Here is a 22,726-nt window from a genome sequence, read left to right on the forward strand (position 1 = left end):
TAATGAGATCTGACTCCCTCTTCTGGAGTGTCTGAAGACAGCTACAGTGTACTTACATATAATAAATAAATCTTTAAAAAAATCTAATAAAAAAATGCTGCAACAACAACAAGATACCTGCCCAGACCTGGGAAGGTGACCCAGCCACAACACCGCGGACTCAGGGATGGGAACGTGTTGTTGGTGTATCTCTCTGGGTCTTCCTGAGAGTCAGGGCTGGGGATACACACGTGCTTACTTTGCATGAGGATCCAGTCTCAGTCCCTCCCTCTCTCACTTGCCCCATCCCTTGAGCCCCCAAAAATAAAAGGAAAAAAGAATAGACTAGTGTTTATTTAAAATTCAAGACCTGACTGATCCACATTTCTGCGTGAGAGTCTGTGACAGTGTGTGTGTTTTCTCATCTTTTAGAAGAAATAATGGCCTTTGTCGGTTTCCCTAGACACTAAGAACTTCTGTGACTTTTGTAATGTCAGTTTTCACTTGCTCAAAGGATGAAGATGAAGACACTGACCCTGAGAAGAAAGCTGACCAGGGGCAGCCTAGCCAGATGGCTCATCCCACCGCAGAGCGCCTGGACATCCTGCTGTGCTTGCTGCTGTCCTACATTGAGGATGTCTGCCGTGTGCATGGTAACCTCCAGGGTGCCCTGAGGATGAGACAAAGGGTCAGACACATCACCTTCCGTGCCAGTGTCATAGCTTGAAAATGGAGGCAACGGGGTTAAGACTCTGAGTGTTCAAAGTGAGGCCGTCAAAGCCCACGGTGTTCTTTCTCACTGTTGGGCATTAGGTGGAGTTTGCACAACCTTAGAAAAAATCACTTGTATTTGAGCTGCTCAGGAAGTTTAATAATGGTGTGCTGACCGTCCCAGTATGGTGCCTGTATTTTGTAGTTACTTGAGAGGCCTTTGCGGGTGTATTCATTATACCCAGTTTCAGGACTTTTAACTTGACAGGAGAAACTAGTCCTTAGGAACCAACTTGGAGACTGCATGCCCATGCACCCTCCTGTGGTTTAAGAGTGAGTTTGCTAGCCAGGCTTGGTAGCACACAGGAGGATCTCTGAGTTAGAGACCCAAGTCTCGGGACAGGTGTGGATACATAGAGAAGCTTTGTCTCAAAGACGGAAAAAAGGAGTTCAATTGGCCTAGGAGATAGGGGCCTAGTCGTCCATGTCTGTAGTCTCAGACTTTGGGAGGTAGAGGCAGGAGGAACATGGGTTCAAGATCAGCCTTTTCTACATAGAATTGCAGGCCAGTTTGTGCTACCTGAGCCTGTGGCTTCACAGCAGGGTGTGATGTAAGGATTGTAAGTAAGCCTCTTGGATTACACTGAGAGAAGCAAAGTCTGGAGCCATTGAGATGACTCAGGATGCAGAACTGCTGCCGCCTGCTTAGTGCTGGGGCTCTTGGTTGGTCTGTATTTGCTCTTTGGCTGTCGGCCTTTTCCTTAGTTTTTGTACTTGAGCCTCATGAATGTACAGCCCTGTGGCTGATTTTTTTGTTTGCTTGTTTGTTGGTTTGGTTTGGTTTTTCAAGAGAAGGATTTTCTGTATAACAGCTTTGGCTATCCTGAACTATTTTGTAGATTAGGCTAGCCATGAACTCAGAGATTTCACCTGCCTCTGCCTCTGCCTCCGGAGTGCTGCGATTAAAGGTGTGCACCACACACCATTGCTTGCAAATGCTGTTTCTTAATAGTATTGTGTATCTTTGAAAATATCTATGAAATTAAAATTCAATTTTCTCTGTAGGTAAAATTGATAGCAATAAAACAAAGGATTTATACCGTGATCTGATATCCATCTTTGACAAACTTCTGTTGCCCACACATGCCTCCTGCCATGTACAGTTCTTCATGTTTTTCCTCTGCAGCTTCAAATTGGTAAGTAAAATGGCATTGCTGTGCTGTTTGATTGATTGATTGATTGATTGATTGGCTACCCTGGAACTCAAGAGATCAGATCTGTCTGCCTTTACCCGTGAGTACTGGGATTAGAGGCGTGTGCTACCAGGCTCAACTAAAAATTTATTATCTTTTAAAAAGTATGTGTACCTGTGCATGCCAGTGTGTGGCTATGTAAGTTGTGTGAGTACGGGTGCCACAGCATTTAGAAGAAGACATCAGATCCCCTGGAGCTGAACTTTGATTTCCTGAGCTCCTAATCCCCATTTCTCTAGCCCCTGTTTTATTATTTTATTCCACAGTTTCCTCCTTAAAAACCGGAAGACACTAAAGGTGTTATCCTGCCTTTGGTCACTAGGTGGTGCCCTTCCCCTTCTGATGGCACGGGGCTTAAATCCAGTTCTTGTAAGGGAAGCAAGCAAATACTCTACCAGCCAAGCTCTCCTTGGCTCCCAAGCTGGAGATATTTGTGGGACGTGTTTAAAGTCAGAATCTCTGTATAGCTTTGACTGCCTGGAACTAGAGATGCAGATGAGACTGGTCGCAAACTTGAGAGAGATCTGCCTGCCTCTGTCTCCTAAGGTGTTAGAGGCATACTCCATTACACCTGGTCTGGGGGATTAGTTCTTCTGCTCTCTCACAGTATTGAGAGCCACCTGAGGTGGGTACTAGGAATCAAGCATGTGCCTTTTTTTTTTTTTTTAAAGATTTATTTATTATGTATGTGAGTACACTGTCGCTGTCTTCAGAGACACCAGAAGAGGGCATCAGATCCCATCACCGATGGTTGTGAGCCACCATGTGGTTGCTGGGAATTGAACTCAGGACCTATGGGAGAGCAGTCGGGTGCTCTTAACCACTGAGCCATCTCTCCAGCCGCCCCCAGCACATGTCTTAAAAGAGCAGCAAACTCTCTTAGCTGCTGAGCCTTCTCTCCAGCCTTTAATTATATATAGAGAGTGTGTGTGTGCGCGTGTGCATACGTACATACATACTTGGACCCTCTGCAGTGTTCACAGAGGTCAGAGGACAACCTGGGGGAGTTAGTTCTCTTCTACTTGGGTCTGAGGGATCAGGCATAGTTCAGTGAGCCAGCTTTTGGTCCCTTAACCAAACTTCTTAACCCAGAGTTTTAAAAACTGTAGGTTTGGGCTGGTGAGATGGCTCAGTGGGTAAGAGCACCCAACTGCTCTTCCGAAGGTCCAGAGTTCAAATCCCAGCAACCACATGGTGGCTCACAACCATCTGTAATGGGATCTGGCGCCCTCTTCTGGAGTGTCTGAAGACAGCTACAATGTACTTACATATAATAAATAAATCTTTAAAAAAAAAACAAAATAACAAAAAACTGTAGGTTTAGGCTTTCTCCTTTTAGAAAAACAAAATCAAAGCCACCAGAGGTTCTCCAGCCCTATTTTGGGCAACTGTTTTGTAGAGCCTACAACAATCCAGAGAAAATTGGTTGAAAAGCTAACCTCAGTCTGAGCATTCCTGGCTGTAGAAAACAGTCTCTAGGGAGCGGTGTAGGGCGTGCCTTTTGCTAGGAAGCCTGTTGGCAACTATTCCTCTATTTATTTAATCTTGCATCTGGGTGAGGATGCTTTGTATTCATAGCAAGAGCCTCTGGGGAGTTCCAGGGAGTGTGGATAAGCTCTGATTTTCAGGTTGGCTCAGCATGCAAACCACGCAGAGTGCTTTCTTTTTTGAGATCGCATCTCAGTACATATCCCTGACTGGCCTGGAACTTGCTGAGTAGGCCAGCTGGCCTTGTACTTACAGAGCTTTTATTGTGTGTGTGTGTGTGTGTGTGTGTGTGTGTGTGTGTGTGTGTGTGTGTATGTGTGTGTGTGAGTGATTTTATTTTTTAATTTTATATATATGGGTATTTTGCCTGCATGTCTTTCTGTGTACCACTTGCATGTCTGGTGTCCTCAGCGGCCAGAAGAGGGCATTGGATCCCTTGAGACTGCAGTTCTCTTCTCTCTCTCCCTCTCCCTCCTCCTCTCCCTCCCTCTCTCCCTCCCCCCTTTCCCCCCCCCCCCCCCTTTTCTTTCAAGACTGGGTTTCTCTGTGTATCTAGGCTGTCCTGGAACTCATATAGCTTCCTCCTTCAGTGGTGATGGAGAAAGGGAAGGTGAGAATGACAGAGAGGTCAGTGATTTGTAGATTGGGAGTTGAAAAAGATACAAGATTCAGAAAAATCCGGAGAGGAAGTCATGCTTTGATGAGTTTTAATTTGTCCACTGCTCTTGTATTCCTCTGGCCATAAATGGGTTAAAGATTCTGGATAGAAAACTAATAAAATTGAGAGTAGCAAGGAAGAGCTAAAACATGAATTGGGTACTCATGTGGGTACTCACAGGTTCTCTGCAAGGGCAGCAAGTGCTCTTAGCTTCTGAGTTGTCCCTCCAACTCTGCTGTGATCTGTAAAGTTACATGTGACATTTATTTCGGTTTGTGTCTGTCTGTTTCTGGTTGTTGTTGTTGCTTGTGGTGGTATGGACTCTCTGTGTGTGTGTGTGTGTGTGTGTGTGTGTGTACACGTGAGTGTGTATGCACCTTGTCACTATACATCTATAGAGGTAAAAGGACATCGTTTGTGAGTGTGTTCCCTCCTTCCATTGTATGAATCCCAACTTCAGACTTGGTTGTCAGGATTAGTGGCAAGCACCTTTTCCTGCTGAGCTCTCTCACCGGCTTTTGGGTCTCTGAGAGGAGATGTCCATATGTTGCCAGGCTTGACACCAAATTTCTGGGATTAAGTCATTCTTTTGCTACAGCCTGCCCACTGGTAGGGACTACAGAGACACAACTGTGCCTCACACTTTGCATTGATGTTGATAACCAACTACATTTGAAGACCAGTGGATCATTTCCACCTGAGGTACTTTTTTAGTTTGAAGAGGTAGATTTTTCTATTCCTCCTCTTCCTCTTCCTCCTCCTCCTCTTCTTCACTAAAAAAATACAATATATTCTGATCATGGTTTCCTATTTCTCATATCCCAGGTCCTCTCCACCCTTTCAACTCAAGGCCTTCTTTTTTCTCTCTTTGAGAAAGCAAATAGGCAACAACAAACCCCCCACAAATAATAATAACAACAGTAGAAGTAATAGCACATAAAAGAAACAAAAAGAAATGGTACATACACACACAAATAAGACTTATAAAAACAAAAATTAGAAACCTTAATATACAAGCAAAGAATAAGTAAGATTTTGTATTGTCAGTCTATTCCTGAGCTTGGGACCTGCTTGCCCTTAAGTATGGTTTGAAAGGCCTTTGGAGAAACTGATTTTTCCTTTGCAAGGGGGAGTTGGAGATAGTTTTTCTTTCTGCCTGCTCCTCTACATAGTTCCTGAGCCCTGAGGGGAGGGATTTGATGGAGACAACCCACTTAGAACCAAGTGGTCAAAGATCTCTCACTCACTGCATGTTGTCAAGATGTGGGTCTCTATATGCATTCCCATCTTACTGCAGGAAGTGAGACACCAGTCAACAAGTATAGCAGAATGTTATTAAGAATCATTTTATGAAGCCAGGCGTGGTGGCCCACGCCTTTGATCCCAGCGCTCAGGAGGCAGAGGCAGGCGGTTTTCTGAGTCTATAGAGTGAGTTCCAGGACAGCCAAGGCTATACAGAGAAACCCAGTCTCGAAAAACAGACAAACAAACAAACAAAAGAATCATTTTATGGCTTCATCTTGTAGCCAAACAGTAGTATTTGGGTTTTTGTTGAGTCTATGGTCTATCTACTCTCAGGTTCTTGGCTGCCTAAGCAGTCAGGCATAGATTCCATCTCCTGGGTGGGCCTTAAATTCAGTCACAGAGTGGTGGTTACTTGAGCAGTTGTGCTGCTTTTGTTTGCCTTAGTGGATCATGCAGGCAGACCCCCTTGTAGATCGAAGGGTTTAAAGCTGGGTTGCTATTCACAGTTCTCCTTTGATAGCATTCAGAGTCTTTCTAGTACCGTGCACACTAGTCAGTAGAGGGTGAAGGTTCAAGGTACGCACCAACTCAAATGTTCTGTTCAGTGAGATTGCAAGTGTTGTCTTTAGCTATCAGGCCCTATCAGTTTGTGGAGAGCAACTCATAGACTTGGCAATAGCTTGAATTTTTAGGGAATTTCTTTGGCCAACAACTCAAACAATGGGTTACAACACAGATGTAACCTCTTCCTGGCCCTGGAGATTTCAGTTGTGTTGAAAGATGTATAGTTGTAGGTTTGTCTACCCAAACATTTAGTGCCTCCAGTTAGACTTCGTTCAAATGTGTGTAGTTTTAGAAGCTTCTGTGGTAGGTTTTTGTGTGACCCTTCAGATGGCCACATTGTTAGCTGTCCCTCCCTTACCCACTCCTCCCTTCCTCTCCAGCTAACCCTCCCATTCCTGTCTCCTCCCCACTCGCTCTAACTAGACATTCTACTTTCCTTACCTTGGAAAATCCTCCCCTCCTCCTAGTTTGTTCCTTTATACCTAACCTCTGTGGTTGCGCTGAAGCCTATCGAAGGCTTAAAGGCTTCAATGTCCACATACGATTTTGTCTTTGGGCTTTGAGTTATGACTCTTTGGATGATTTATTTTTTCTGGCTCCATCCATTTACCTGCAAATTTAATAACTTCTTTCTTTCTTTCTTCTCTTTTTTTTCACAGCTGAATTGTATAATCCATTCTGTAAATGTACTGTATTTTCTTTCTCCACTCATCTGTTGATGACATCTAAGCTGCTTCTAGTTCTAGCTTTTATGAATAGAGCAGCAGTGAGCATGGATGATCAAGTGGCTCTGTGACAGGATGTAGAGTCCTTAGGTGGATGCTCCAGAGTGAGGTAGATCTGCTTCCAGCTTCCTGAGGAGCCACCACACTGATTTCCATACTGGCTGTAAAATTTGTACTCCCTCAGCAATAGATGAGTGTTTTCCTGCCCCCTGCATCCATGAGCTGTCCCTTGTCTCATTGGTCTCGGCCTTTCTGACTGGTGTAGGATGAAATCTTGAAGTACTTTTGATTTGCATTGCCTTGATGACTAAGGATCCTTGAACATTTCTCTAAGTGTTTCTTCTTTAAGAACTCTGTTTAGTTATGTGCCCAATGTTTAAGTTGGGTTGTTTTCTTGATTGGGTTTGGTTTTTGAATTCTTTGTGTTTTAGATATTAACGTTTTCAGATGTGTAATTGCTGTAAGTCCTTTCGCCATTCTGTGCTCTTCCACTTTGTCCTTTGCTGCACAGAAGGTTTTTAATGCCATGAAGTCTCATTTAGTGTTCTTAGTGCCTATTCTATCAGTCTTCTCCTGTGCCAATGAGTTCAAGATTATTCTCCACTTTCTCTTCTATTGCATTCAGTATATCTGGCCTTATATTGAAGCCTTGATTCATTTGTGGTTGAGTTTTGTACAGGGGGATTAATAGGGGTTTATTTACATTCTTCCGCATTCAGCCATGCAGCCATCCAGTTTGACTTGGCCAGCATAATTGTAAAAGGTGCTCTTTTTCCCAGTGTATATTTCTGGCTTTTTTTCTTTTTTCTTTTTGGTCAAAAATCAGCTGGCCTTCAATTTTGATTCCATTGATAAACATTTCTATTTGTTTGCCAATACCATGCAGTTTTTATTACTAGCTCTGTAGAACCCTTTCAGATTGGGGATAGTGATACCTGCAGTTCTTTTATTATTCGGGATAGTTTTAGCGCTCTCTCTCTCTCTCTCTCTCCTCTGTGTGTGTGTGTGTTTTCATATGAAGCTGGAAGTTGCCCTTTTAAGTTCTGTGGAGAATTGTGTTGGATCTCTAGGATTACTGTTGTCACTGTATTTGTTCTACTGATCCACGAGCATGGGAGAGCTTTCCATCTTGTAGTATTTTCCTCAGCAGTGTCTTAAAAGTTTTTATTATGTGAGTTTTTCACGTGCTTAGTTAGATTTATCGCAAGGATTTCTTTTTTATTTTAATTAAAGGCATGTGCTGCTACCACCCAGCTTCTTTTCTAACTTTGTTTCTTTTCTTTGTTTCTTTCTTTTTTTAAAAAAAAAAGATTTATTTATTATGTGAGTACACTGTTGCTGTCTTCAGACACACCAGAAGAGGGCATCAGATCCCATTACAGATGGTTGTGAGCCACCATGTGGTTGCTGGGAATTGAACTCAGGACCTCTGGGAGAGCAGTCAGTGCTCTTAACCGCTGAGCCATCTCTCCGGCCCCTTTTCTAACTTTTATGTCTTTAGCTGTTGTCATTATTTCATTCCACTATCTATGTATTTAGGACTTCGTTAAGGAATTTATTTATATCAGTCTGTTCCTTAAGGTCTTTGGACATATGCATAATTGTCGTTTTAAAGTCCTTGTATGTGCCTCTGCTGTGTTGCATCTCTCAGGGCCTGCTCTATGTAGCAGGCTGCTGGCTCCTGGTGGAGGCGTATTTACTGCTTTGGGTGTTAAAGGTTGTGTTTTTGAACTGCTGTCCAGGCATTGAAGTTTGGGGTTCTTGGTGTTGATACCAAGAACCAAGAGGCCCAGCAGTCCCTGTCTCCCTGCTGAGGCCTAGGGAGCAGGGACTGATACAAGGGATTAGGGGCGCGGGGGGTAGAGCTCAGTCTGCCGGTGTTAGCTTAAGTAAGAACCATGGATGCCCCTTTGTGTTGCAGTGTAACTACAGTGTTAGGCGCTGAGAGCTAGAAGATCTTTAGCATTAGAAAGATCAAGCTACAATGGAGAAGCTAGAGAAAGTACCCAAGGAGCTAAAGGGATCTGCAACCCTATTGTTGGAACAACATGATGTACTAACCAGAACCCGGGAGCTCTTGTCTCTAGCTGCATATGTATCGAAAGATGNCCTAGTCGGCCATCANTGGAAAGAGAGGCCCATTGGACTTGCAAACTTTATATGCCCCAATATAGGGGAATGCCAGGGCCAAAAGAATGGGAATGGGTGGGTAGGGAAGTGGGGGGGTGCTATGGGGGACTTTTGGGATAGCATTGGAAATGTAATTGAGGAAAATATGTAATAAAAATATTAAAAATTTAAAAAAAAAAAAAAGAAAGATCAAGCTAGTGGTCTCTCTCGTTACAGGGATTTGCAGAAGCATTTTTGGAACATCTCTGGAAAAAGTTGCAGGATCCAAATAACCCCGCCATCATCAGGCAGGCTGCTGCAAATTATATTGGGAGCTTTTTGGCCAGAGCTAAATTTATTCCTCTTATGTAAGTAACCTAATTTTCTCAAAGCCTTTTGTTGTTGTTTTAAGATGTATTTATTTATTTTATGCGAGTACACTGTCGCTCTCTTCAGACACACCAGAAGAGGGCATCAGATTCCATGGTTGCTGGGAATTGAACTTAGGACCACTATAAGAGCAGTTAGTGCTATTAACCGCGGAGCTATTTCTTCAGCCCTCCCCTCCAAATGCTTTTTAATATCTTAGTCAAAGAAATTAGCTTTATACTTTTGGTCTGTCTTTGTAAAGCAAGGGGGAAATCTGATCACTACAATGCAAGATGCCTTTCTCTTTTAAAGATTTATTTATTATATGTGATTACACTGTAGCTGTCTTAAGACACTCCAGAAGAGGGAGTCAGATCTTGTTACAGATGATTGTGAGTCACCATGTGGTTGCTGGGATTTGAACTCAGGATCTTTGGAAGAACAGTTGGTGCTCTTAATTGCTGAGCCATTTCTCCGGCCCGTATGTCTTTATTTCTAAGAAGCAGCCTGAGACGGGGAGAGCTCCATTTTGGAAGAAGTACATGAGGCTTTTAGAAAGCATGCGTTCATGTGTTGTTCCTGAGAGCCTGTCTGTCTTCATGGATAGCATGCTGTTGTAGATTGTTTTGATTCTTTTTGTAGGTTTGTCATTTTTCACTTGCTTTCCAAGTCACTTGTGTCTGTTTGACCTGAGGAAAACCCTTTTTAAGGTAATTAGATGTGGGATGGAGGCCAGTTTCTTCAGGGGTCTCCAGAAGCTGTCTTTCAGCAGAGATGCTGTTAACCCATCCCCCAGTCAACTGAAAGTCTGTGACACCACTTTTTGAGTCCACACCAGAAGAAGCTGAGATCCTTAGCCACATACCCAGTGGGTTGGGAACTGACCCAGGAAACCTGAGCTGAGTTGGAAAAACTGAGCTGCATCCTGGTTTTTGTTTTGTTTCTTTGTGTTTTTCTGAAACAAAGTCTTGCTCTGAAAATCAGGCCCAAGGCCGCTTGCTCTACAAAAGCTAGCACTGCCTCACCTTAAAATTGGAAGGCATCCTTTAATCCCAGCACTTGGGAGGCAGAGGCAGGTGGATCTCTGAGGTCAAGGACAGCCAGGGCTACACAGAGAAACCCTGTCCAAAAACACATGGAAAACCACAACAAAAAATCTGAAGGCAGCTTCCTGCCACCATCCTTTTCCTTGTGCTTTGCTCTGCTAGTGGGTAAGGGTTTTGGTGAGTTTTTTGTTTGCCTATATTTTTTGTTTATTATTATTATTACTTTATTGATTTATTTCTTTTTTTGTGATGGGGATGGACCCTAAGACCTCATGCATGTTAAGCAATTGCCTGCCAGTGAGCTACATCCCAGCCCATAGGTAGTATTTGAGCCTCTATAATGGATAGTGAGAGACAGGTGTGTGTTTCTGTCTCTAGCTTTATGATAACAGCAATAACCCTGACTCTTTTCTCTTTGTAGCACTGTAAAGTCATGTCTGGATCTCTTGGTTAACTGGCTGCACATGTACCTTAATAACCAGGACTCGGGAACAAAGGCTTTTTGTGACGTTGCACTCCATGGACCATTTTATTCAGCCTGCCAGGCTGTGTTCTACACTGTTGTGTTTAGACATAAGCAGCTTTTGAGTGGAAACTTGAAGGAAGGTCAGTTGTGAGGGTTCAGGCTGGGTTTTCTTATTGTACTTACACCTTTAGGGCACTGCTACTGCTCTTGAGTTTGTGACTTGCACCGACCTGTGCAGGTGTTGTCTTCGAGACCTGGGATCTGAGGACCTGAGGGAACGGGTGGGGGTCTGGTCTAATGCAGACAGCCTCCCTTCCGTTTCAGTGTGCTTTATACAGAGAGCAGCGAGCCAAGGATGGTTGCCTGAGTTCAGAAACACGTGATCAGAAACACACACATGCAAATAAATGCCAGTAAGCACATGCAGATGCTGACAGACAGAGCAGCCCTGCTTGGCGTGTACCGTGGCTCGTATCTGGGAAACAAAAGCAAAGCAGGTCACACTCAGATCAGGGTCCACTGACCATTGGGTTCTACAGCTGTGCTCCCACATCCAACAAGAGTAAGCCTGTCTTATAAACTGAATGTAAATGTTTGTCACAGGAGGTCCAGAATTATCTCCTAGAGCAATCCAGGGAACAACGCACCTGAAGTAAAAGGCCCTCTGCCTTTTTTCCTGGAGCCTTTCTCCCAGTTCCCCAAGGCATTATTCTCTATGGGTCGTTCTGTTGACAGTGGTCATGCTTATTTTTAAATGTGTGAGGGAGTCGAGGGCCGGGTGTCACCACGGAGCATCTGTGACGTCATGAACCTAGAACGGGTTCACTTCAAGGGTGAACAGTTTTTATTTCTTCTGCTGCTGCTTATGCACTGCTTAGTTGGCTGCTAGAGGGAGCGCTGCACTCTGAGCTTGAGCAAGCAGTGCCTTGACTCGGCTTATTTGAGTTCATCCTGCTGCACTGCATCATGGCCTTGTTTTGCCCCAGGACAACATTCCTCCTAGGCCAGTGGATCTTAATCTTCTTAATGCTGCTGCCCTTTAATACTGTTCATGTTGTGATGACTGAGACACAAAAATATTTTCATTATTACATCATAACCGTAATTTTGCTACTGCTATGAATCGTAAGTAAATATCTGTGTTTTCCAACAATCTTAGATGGCTCCTGTGAAAGGGTCATTCGACCCTTCAACAGGGTCATGATGCACAGGCTGAGAACCCTTATCCTAGGGCATGGGCCAACATGCACGTGGACTCGTGTGTGTGTGTGTGTGTGTGAGAGAGAGAGAGAGAGAGACTATGTCTATTTGTGTCTGTGTGTATTTGTGTGTGCTACCTTGCCTAAGCTTCCCAAGGTCTGAGATTATAGTTGTGTGCCATACCTGGCTTTGTTTATGTGATTTTGGAATACATACATATATACATGTGTGTGTGTGTGTATGTATATACATACATATATATTATAATATATTTTATTAATGTATTAGGTTTATTAGCTTTATTTTATGTGTATGGATATTTTGCTTGCAGCATGTATGTCTGTGCATCATATGTGTGCCTGGTGCCCATAGAGGTCATAAGAGGGCATCAAACCCCTGAAATTGGAGCCACAGACAGTACTGAGCTTAGAACTCAGTCTTGGTCTTCTGCTCATAACTACTGGGCCAACTCTCCATTCCTATGTAATCTTAAATTGGTAATTTAATAACCAACTAAATTGGTAATCTAATTACCAACTTAATTGGTAATTAAGAAAACAGACGTGAATTGGTCTGCTTGGTTCAAAATAGTAACTAGATCTATATTTTATTTAAAAAAATATTTTTGAGGTAGTTTCACTATGGAGCCCAGATTGGCTTCAATTCATAATCCTTGTACCTCAGCCTGGGCTAGGACTCCTTTGTGGGAGGGGATTGATTGGTCCTGAGAGAGAGGCTTCTGTTAGGGTGACTGAGGGAGGGGGAGGAAGTACGGTCAGTAACGAGCAACCTTAGGGTGGGGCTGGGCTGCACTGCTAAGAAGCACACGCGACCTGACCGTCTCTTGGTGCGCGATAGGAGGCGAGCTCCTGTGGTCTCTCTCCTGTGTGCATTCAGTTCTCCTTGAGCCCGCAGATACTGATTGCAGGTTGCTGTGTAATCTGTTACCCAAGAGGAACTCGCTTCTCTTTTCAGGAAGGTTGTACTGTATGCCAGCAGGGCCTGAGCTTTACTCCTGCGTTGCTGCTTATAATCTTTATCTTGGGATGTGGTGTGCTAGGGCTCAAGCCCATCCTAAGCATCCGCCCTACCACAGAGCCCTAAAATTGTTTTTTTTTGCATGTGTAATAATTTGTGCTTTTAAAGGTATCTTAACCCCTCCCTTTTTTTAATCAAAGGTCTACAGTATCTTCAGAGTCTAAATTTTGAGCGCATTGTGCTGAGCCAGTTGAACCCACTGAAGATCTGCCTGCCGCAAGTGGTTAATTTCTTTGCTGCTATCACAAAGTGAGTTGTTTCCTTTACGGACATTTAAAAGTCAAGGGGGTGGAGCTTGGTGCTGGATGCTGTCCGCTTTGGCACTGAGTAAATTCCAGTACTTTCTCAAGAGCAGTGCATATGAAGAAACCAGCAATGCTGTTATTACAAGAGTACTATAGCCAGGTGTTGTATTCTTTAGTGACACTGGAGTTCTGCTTGTACCCAGCGCAGCCTCAGCACTCTAATACTTAATGGACAAACTAATACTAAACAGGCAAACTCGTGTGCTGCGAGGTATAAGTAAGCCGCAGATCCGTAGTTCTAGGGAGACAGGTATTAGTAACAGAACAAACTGGGGGAGACCATGATAGGTCAAGGTTGGGATAACTGAGTATGGCTCTCAGGAAGCACTCGACAATGGTAAAGATTCTGATGCACAACAATGAATTCAGAATCAAGCAGTAACAAATCTGAGGTGTTCTGGAAAGTTCATGGCACATCCTAACCCAGCTAAGTTCTGTACACAGAGCTCTGCACTGGGCACTGGTTCAGACTTCTGACCGCAGCATGGCATAATCAGGGTTTTCACTGTATGCACAAATTTGCTGCTCTTATAGAAATACAGTGGTGTGATTATGGAAAACAAAGGCTTCTTTCCTGCCATGATTCTTCAGAATGTAAATATGGAGTCAGTGTATCTTTGGGCTGGGTTGTGCTACCGTTTTTGATTTTCATTGATGCTGACTTGAAGTTCATAAAAAATCTTTAACTGAACTTTGGCTTAAGAGCAGCAGTGCCGGGGCTGGTGAGATGGCTCAGTGGGTAAGAGCACCCGACTGCTCTTCTGAAGGTCCAGAGTTCAAATCCCAGCAACCACATGGTGGCTCACAACCATCTGTAATGAGATCTGACTCCCTCTTCTGGTGTGTCTGAAGACAGCTACAGTGTACTTACATATAATAAATAAATAAATCTTTAAAAAAAAAAGAGCAGCAGTGCCAGCCAGTGAGCCCTGCCTTAGGCTGAGGTTAAAAGTGTGCGCTTCACCTGGCTTCTTGTTGGTGTGTGTGTGTGTGTGTGTGTCTGTGTGTGTGTGTGTTTTGAGATGAAGTCTCACTATGTAGGTCTGGCTGTCCTGTTTGTTTGTTTTGTGAGTGTTTTACCTGCATGTACACATGGTCACCACGTAGACCAGACTAGCTTCAAACTCACAGAGATTTTCCTGCCTCTACTGGAATCAAAGGTGTTTGCTACCATGCCTGCCGTGCCTGGCATTTTTCCCCTAAATGTATACAAGTGCTTTGCCTGCATGTGTCCCTGTGCAGCACCTTCGTGCCTGAGCACCCTGAGTGGTCTTGTTCTTGTTGCCCTCGTATCCAGCAGCATCTGCATTTCAGCTGTGATCTCTGCATCATGGTCCCCAGGCCTGGGCCTGACATGGTGATGCTCCTTCTGCTTGGTTGTGTCCCACAGTAAATACCAGCTGGTGTTCTGCTACACCATCATGGAGAGGAACAGTCGCCAGATGCTCCCCGTTATCCGAAGCACGGCTGCTGGAGACTGCGTGCAGACCTGCACCAACCCACTGGACACTTTCTTTCCCTTTGACCCTTGTGTGCTTAAGAGGTAGGTCCTCTCTCCTTCCTCTTCCCAAGGCTGGGATTGAGAGTGGCTCTGTCCTCAGTGGACTGACTGTTAATTTGGCAGTGGTGAATGCATGGCTGCCAAAGGCCCCAGACTGCCACTCAAGTGCACCATTCTGTGCTCATGGTTTTCTGAGCCCAGGAGGTACCGAGGTCTTTTTTGGCTTTTGTTTGTTTGTTTGTTTGTTTGTTTGTTTTTACGCTGGTTGGTTTAAATGCATTAGTCTGGAGGTGAGTGAATCTAGGTTTCCAGGTCAGGATGCTGACAGCTTTTGGCCTCCTAGGGTTCTGCCAACATGATCTTTCCTTCGAAGACTGAGTCCCATGGCGGTGCTTGTGATTTATCTAGGTGGATTGTTGGGAAACCACCTAGTCAGCTTAGTGCTTGTAGGTTCTTGCTGACTGCAGTTTCTTTCTTTCTTTTTTTAAGGTTTTTGTTTGTTTGTTTGTTTGTTTCGTGAGTGTTTTGCCTGCATGTATACATGTGCACCACAGCAAGTGCTCTTAATGACTGAGCTATCTCTTCAGTTTATCAGCAGCTTTTCGTGTTGCCTGGTCCCTAAGTCTTTGTAGGGATGTCATTGTAGTTGGTCTTCTACACTTACCATTTAACAGATTCCTGCAGGAGTTCCAGAATATCAGTCTGTTTGTACATTTTTTATTGATCACTGAGTGGGTCAGAAACAGTTTCTCTTGAAATCTGAGAGACAGAAGATAAAATCACTCACCTGCATGACTGGGGGTCTTAGTGATGAAGCCCCAGCACTCACCACATTTCCCTGTCAACTGTAGTCTTTACTTCTTGCTTTGGGATGTGGGTCTGAGAAGAGAATCAAGGTGTTGGACTTTTTGGCTACATATTGACTTTGAAATGCCATCCTTGGCAGGTCAAAGAAGTTCATTGATCCAATTTATCAGATTTGGGAAGACGGGAGTGCTGAAGAGCTTCAGGAGTTTAAGAAATCTACTAAAAAGGTAAGACTGGGACGGAGGCATTGGTGAGAGTCTCCTGTAGTCATGGGCCACAGTGGACTACAGGTCACGGTAACTGCTGCTGGCATCAAAGCCCAGGCTATGGTTCCAGTAGTAGAGAGGATTTGTGGAGTTCTATCTCATTTCTTTCCGCCTGGCAGTTTCATGCAGCCCTGGGCCCTCCCTCTCCTCTCATTCAGTGCTGTTCACCATCATACTAGGCTGCTCTCTTCTTTGTTTTATGTGTGGATGTGTGTGAGATCAGTCCCATAGATGTGTATGGCAACCTTAGGAAGTAGTCAGCGCACTTTCTCAGACTGGCAGGATCTTTCATTGAGTCTGGCTACCCAGCGAGGCCAGGGATCCACCTGTCTCTGCCTCCTTAAGGCCAGGGCTCCAAGTGTACATGTACCCGAGTTTTTATTTTATTTTTATTAATTAGTTTGCTTGTTTATTTAATTTTTGGGGACAGGGTTTGTCTTTGTAGCCCTGACTATTCTAGAACTGTAGACCAACCAGGCTGGCTTTAGAGACCCACCTGCCTCTGCCTCCCAAGTGCTGGGTGTGCAACACCGCCTGGCTTTATTTTCTTTTAAATAATCAGGTACTTCCTATAATGACTTTGGGAGGTAAACGCTGGTTGGAAATGAGTGTGCTTGTTTGCAGCTCCGTGTGGCTTAGTGGCGGAGTGCTTGAGTAGCGAGCGAGCGGCCCTGAGCTCCTTTGCAGCAGCCGAAGCTGGGTGTGCTGCCTCATATCTGTCATCCTAAACACTTGGGAGGATCAAGAGTTTTGAGGCTAGTCTGCTACATATTGAGACCCTGTCTTGGGGTACGCAAGAGGGGGGTTGAGAAGGAGAATAGCTGAAAATAACTGTGGCCGGTGTCTGTAACCCCACGGGTGCCAGAGGACTGCTGAGGCTACAGAATGAGACCCCGTTTAAAGCCAAACCCTGTGAAAGACCCCTGGAAAGGGCTGTTCAGTCCCTAGTGGTCAGGACCCACAGGTTGAGATCTGAGTTCTTTTTTTTTTTTTTTTTTTTTTTGGTTTTTTGAGACAGGGTTTCTCTGTGTAGCCCTGGCTGTCCTGTAACTCACCCTGTTCTTGTTGGGTAGGACAAACAGAAAGTGATCCTAGCAGAGTTTCACTACCCAGCCATCTGCTCGTTAGCCACCAAGTCCAGATACTCACTGTAGAGTCTGCTCTTGTTTTGGATCCTCAGGAATACACAGACTTATACCTAGGGCGTTTGGTTCATTCCTTTCACACACTGGTCCAAGCTCAGGTTGCCAGGCTTGGTGGCAAGCACCCTCTCTCCATCCCATGAAAAGCTTTCCAGACCAACACTATGATGCTCTCACTCTGTTCTCTCCACAGGAGCTCGTGGACGATGAAGACGATGACTTTTTGAAAGGTGAAGTGCCGCAGAGTGACACAGTGACCGGCCTCACTCCGAGCTCCTTTGACACCCACTTCCGAAGTCCTTCCAGTAGTGTGGGCTCCCCTCCTGTGCTGTACATGCCAGGCCAGTCTCCACTCCTCACAAGGATCTATGATTGAGCTGTGCGATTCTCCCCAGAGCCCTGTGGCCCTGTGCTCCACCACTGACCCCACACTGGACTAGTCTATGCCTCATGTGTCCAGCTTCCGTGTTGGACTTCGACCAGCATCTGAAGGGACCCAGGTTGTGTGTGCTTTCAGTTTTCTCCCTGTGGACATAAGGAAAAACTGAGTGTCATATGCAGTATTTCACAGTCTGTGCCTGTGGGCTGCTGGCTGCATGCTGTATCAGCCACAACCTGGCAAGTGGCCTTCTGACAGGTTTCTTTTTATTAGAACCACAGTCACATGACTTTGCTTTGGTAAGCTGTCCTCCAGGATCAGCACTGCCTGTGAATACTTTGAACTGTCTCCTGCTTACAGTGGTGTAATGGTTTCCTTTTGACTAGAAGTCTATTTGTGTTGTGGGGTGCATGGGGAGAGCCAAGCAGAGGCAAAGCTGAGGAACACCAAGGACTGCAGAGGAGCCAGGCGGGAAGAGAGGAGTCGGAGAAGCACAAAAGGCACTTGTGCAGGATTCCACATAGACCTAGCTGCAGCAGCTGTAGCTCAGGCCAACTGAGGCGGGCCTGGGGAGCTGCCAACCATTCCACAGCTTGCACAACACGGACTCAGCCAGGAGAGTGGGTTTTTTTTGTTTGTTTGTTTTGTGGGTTTTTTTTTTTTTTGGTTTTTCGAGACAGGGTTTCTCTGTATAGCCCTGGCTGTAGACCAGGCTGGCCTCAAATGCAGAAATCTGCCTGTCTCTGCCTCCCGAGTGCTGGGATTAAAGGCGTGCACCACCATTGCCTGGCTCAGGAGAGCTGTTCTTAAACTGAACAGCCAGCCTTGCTCTGTAGCAGGTGTGCTCGAGGACTGTGGACGTTGTCTTCCCTTGGATCCTTACATGTAAACTTGCGTGTTTGTGAAAATGGCCCTTTAAGTATATTTAATTTTTTGCCACTTATATTTATTTAAAGGCGAGCAATATTTTCTTGGTCACGATATTTTTTAATGGAATTCCTCTCAAGGTTTTTATACTCCTGGGTAATGAGACTGATGCAGAGCCCTGAATTTCAGTCTGCCTATGAATACCTTTTTGAACAAAGAAATTTTTATTGATTTAAAAAGCTTTTATATGAGGCAGACAAGTCCCTGAGTTCCAGGCTAGCTTTGGTGGCAAGTCACTAGGAAACTTCAATGTCTGTCTCATCTTTATTTTACTGTGTGCCCCTGGCTGTCCTGGAAATCATTATGTTGCTCAGGCTGGCCTCGGACTCAGAGATCTGCTTGCCTCCGACATTTGAGAGCAGAGAGTTTGCACCACCACTTCCCGGTTCAAGGTTCTTTTTTAACTGCTGACTGAAAATGGAATGAAATTGCATCCATAGATACTGATGGGATGCCAGGCTTGGAAAGTAGCTAGAATGTAGAAGGTATGTTGACAAATAAGTCTCTTAGGTTACAAAGGAGTTTGAGGGGAAAAATATCCATTGTGAAAATGAAAGTACAGCCTAGCTCACCTTGGGCCTCCCTGCTCACACCAATGCAGGCTTCAATAAAGACTCAGCCATGCTTCCATGACTACTGTGTTGAATCTTAGCGGACTGCTCCTAAAGGGAGTAGGATGGTTAGAAAGAAATGGGCATTGGTTAAGGTGTTTCTCATGCTTTGAACAAGCCTATACGCGTCAGAGAAATTGCGTGCTATCTGGGCATCGTGATACACTTTCTGTAATTTCAGCATTTGGAGGTTGAAGTAGGAACATTTTTAAGTTAAAACCAGACATAGTAACATTTTAACAGCTAAACATTTTTGGAAGAAATTAGTGAAGTCTCCTTGGAAAACAGAGAATTTTCTTTTTCGTATTGAGGATGAAAACCAGGGTCTTACACATACATGCACCCAGACCAGTTGTCTTAGGGTTTTACTGCTGTGAACAGACACCCTGACCAAGGGGACTCTTAATTGAGGCTGGCTTACAGGTTCAGAGGTTCAGTCCAGTATTATCAAGGTGGGAACATGGCAGCGTCCAAGCAGACATGGTGCAGGCAGAGCTGAGAGTTCTACGTCTTCATCTGAAGGCTGCTAGCTGAATACTGGCTTCCAGGCAGCTAGGACTAGGGTATTAAAACCCATACCCACAGTGACACACCTACTTCAACAGGGCCACACCTCCTAACAGTGCCACTCCCTGGCCCAAGCACATACAAACCATCACACAAGTCTGAGCTATCTTGAGGTGAGAAGAGTTGGCAAGTGCTGTGTGTTTTGCAGCCTTTGTGCTTGGTGGTCTGGGGAGTGGAGGGCTCTGCATCTTCCTTGAGGCTTGTTGCAGCTTGGGTCTTGACTTTATTGTCTGCTCCTCAGGGCCCTTATGCCTCATGTCTGGCTTTAGTAGTGTAGACAGGCTGTTAGCTGCACTCAGCTCTTCCACTATTTACTAAGTGTCTACATAATGCTCATTCTTTGTGTGTGTGTGTGTTCTCTCTCTGACACAAGGTTTCTCTGTACGTCTGGCTGTCCTGTAGCCCAGGCTGGCCTCAAACTCAGATGTGCTTCTGCCTCCTAATTGCTGGGATTAAAGGCGTGTGCTCCCACCACTGCCCTGCATACATAATACTTTTTTTTTAAAAAAAGATTTATCTATTATTATATCTAAGTACACTGTAGCTGTCTTCAGACACACCAGAAAGGGGTGTCAGATCTCATTACAGATGGTTGTGAGCCACCATGTGGTTGTTGGGATTTGAACTCAGGATGTTCGGAAGAGCAGTCAGTGATCTTAATCGCTGAGCCATCTCTCCAGTCCACATAATACTTTTTAAACAACATTTCTTCTCACTTCGGAGGGCTGGTCCTTGGATTCTGCTATGAAGGTGTGCGACCTACATTCCTTGCTTCCCCACACCCATAAAGTACATAGTATACAGCTTAGTACTTTCTACCTGTAAGCACTTAACTGTTTCACTGCTCAGGGCACCTTCACATTTCTGTCTTCTGGTTCTGTATAAACTACAATTCAAAGCCATACTCAGGGATTGGAGGTGGCTGCGTGGACCATAGCACTTGCTCTGCCAGCAGAGAAGACAAGTTCTGTTGACAGCATCCACATCAGGTAGCTCACAGTCTGCTTTCTCTGGGCACCTGCACTCACACAGCACATAAATACTAGTAGAAATTTTTTAAAAAGCCATAATTTTAGTACTTTAGACTCTTAAGATGGGACTGCCATGAGTTCAAGGCTAACCTAGGCTATACTGTGAGTTGTAGGCCAGCAAGAGTTGCAGAGTGAGCAACTGTGTTGTGATTGGTTATTCCAGGAGATAGGCAACTCATTTTGGAGAGTTCAGCTGAGCCTCTTCCAAAAGAAGTACCACAGCTGGGCTTGTTGACCTTTTGTTTCCTGCCACAAGGGTGGGAAGGCAGTGAGACACCTGAGGATGCAGAGGCATCTTGCCACTTGTTGTATGACGTTGCCTTAATTGTGTGGTGTGGCAGAGAAGTTGGACCTGCGATGACTAGGGGAGGGGCCCTCATTCCTGCAGATACAGCTGGTTAGGTGGAGGGCACCCACATCACTGTAGGTAATATTTCACCTAATACTCTGTAAGGAAGCCCCAAAACTCATTCACTCCTCAAGTGAACTTGAGTGGAATCGTGCTGAGTTAGGCTTGTCAATGGCACCTCCTAAGGTGTCCTGGTTTGTTTTCTACACAACCTTAGGATCGATAAGAATTGATACAAGCTCCAATCTTTTGGGAAGAGGAACCTCAATTGAGAAAATGCCTTCATCAGTCCGGCCTGTCTCTATTAGATGGGCCTGTAGACAACTCTGTAGAGCATTTTCTTGATTAATGGTTGTTGTAGAAGGGGCTAGGCCACCAGGGGAAATACCACTTTAGGAAGGTGGTCCTGGGTGCTATAAGAAAGCAAGCTAGCAGGCTGTATGTACAAGCCAAGAGGAATGAGCCAGTAAGTAGGTTCCTTAAGTTCCTGTCCTGACTTCCTACAACTGTGTACTGGCAGTCGGCCATCAGTGGGTGGAGAGGCCCTTGGTCTTGTGAAGATTCTATGCCCCAGTACAGGGGAATGCCAGGGCCAGGAAGTGGGAGTGGGTGGGTAGGGGAGCAGGGGGAAGGGGATAGGGGATTTTCGGAAAGGAAACTAGGAAAGGGGATAGCATTTGACATGTAAATGAAAAAAATATCTAATTAAAAAAAAGTTGTTCTTAACCTCAGAAGTATAAGAATGAGAATTGTAGCCGGGTGTGGTGGTGCACGCCTTTAATCCCAGCACTCGGGAGGCAGAGGCAGGCAGATTTCTGAGTTCGAGGCCAGCCTGGTCTACAAAGTGAGTTCCAGGACAGCCCGGGCTATACAGAGAAACCCTGTCTCGAAAAACCAAAAAAAAAAAAAAAAAAAGAAAAACCAAAGAGAGAGAGAGAGAAAGAGAGAGAGAATAAATATTAAGGAGATAAAAGAAAATCAAAGAAATGTGAATTTCTCTAGGAATCTCCTGCTGGAAGAAGGCAATGGCACCGATCTGAAGGGGAACTTGTCTCCAGAAGAGATCTCAATGAGGCCTAAAAAACTTGTCAGACCACAGAATGAGACTAAAGCCTAAATAATGATGGGTTGGACCCAAACCAGCAGGAATAAGGGCCTCAAACCGGAATGTGTAAAATGAATCATTTTTAATATAAATGTAATTAGTAGATTTATCTGGCAACTGTATTTCTCTCTCTCTCTCTCTCTTCGAGACAGGGTTTCTCTGTGTAGCCCTGGCTATCCTGGAACTCACTTTGTAGACCAGGTTGGTCTCAAACTCAGAAATCTGCCTGCCTCTGCCTCCCAAGTGCTGGGATTAAAGGCGTGCGCCATCACTCCACCACTGCCCGGCTGTATTTATCTTATGCTAGTCTCCATAACATAAACCACACAGATTTATTTCAAGCAGCTCCTCAATAGCTGAGGAGTTAAATGATCTGTTAACCTCTACGGTAATCTGGCTACCTCCCATCCATGACCCCAATTCTTATCGTCAGGTTCTTTGGGCTTCGTGTGTTTCCATGATCTTGCTCCAGACCCTTTCCTCATGGCACCAGTTCATCCTCCTAGCCTATCTGAAACTTATGAAATATAAAGCTCCGGGATAATGCGGTGGGCGGGCCCATGTCAAAGTATCCCCCAGAGGAATCACACGTTGAGACATCAAATATAAAGATGAATTGAGTAGGGGTATAGAAAGGGGTAGAAGCAGAGGACAAAGAGAGAAAGAGAGGGAAGAGAGGCTGCCTGAGAACACATGGGAATAGAGAGTGAAAGAACTGGGGTAGTGACTCATGTATATGCTGGTGCTGCTGTCACACCTGCCTTGCACCTGGCGAGCGGGCAGCGGGCAATGACACGAGCTGTTGCTGGGTAGCTCTTGGCCTGAGCCTAGTGGAATTGTACACCAATAGAAACTCCCGCTCTCCTTCCCTGTGGTCCCTGCGTC

The 22,726-nt window shown here is 44.9% G+C and overlaps 1 protein-coding gene across 1 annotated transcript in view; it reads left to right on the forward strand.

Moving 5' to 3' along the window:
- Positions 1-17,936, forward strand: part of Rrn3 (RRN3 homolog, RNA polymerase I transcription factor) — a 36,919-nt gene extending 18,983 nt beyond the window's left edge. Inside the window, exons 10-17 of the mRNA XM_029470738.1 lie at positions 494-632; positions 1,756-1,886; positions 8,970-9,100; positions 10,569-10,753; positions 12,992-13,100; positions 14,547-14,699; positions 15,604-15,691; positions 17,066-17,936. Coding sequence (XP_029326598.1) covers positions 494-632; positions 1,756-1,886; positions 8,970-9,100; positions 10,569-10,753; positions 12,992-13,100; positions 14,547-14,699; positions 15,604-15,691; positions 17,066-17,248 — 1,119 coding nt within the window. The 3' untranslated portion in view covers positions 17,249-17,936. The remainder of the gene's footprint in view (positions 1-493; positions 633-1,755; positions 1,887-8,969; positions 9,101-10,568; positions 10,754-12,991; positions 13,101-14,546; positions 14,700-15,603; positions 15,692-17,065) is intronic.
- The last annotated feature ends 4,790 nt before the right edge of the window (positions 17,937-22,726 follow it).

This window comes from Mus caroli, chromosome 16 (genome assembly GCF_900094665.2).
Source record: "Mus caroli chromosome 16, CAROLI_EIJ_v1.1, whole genome shotgun sequence".
Lineage (NCBI taxonomy): Eukaryota > Metazoa > Chordata > Mammalia > Rodentia > Muridae > Mus > Mus caroli.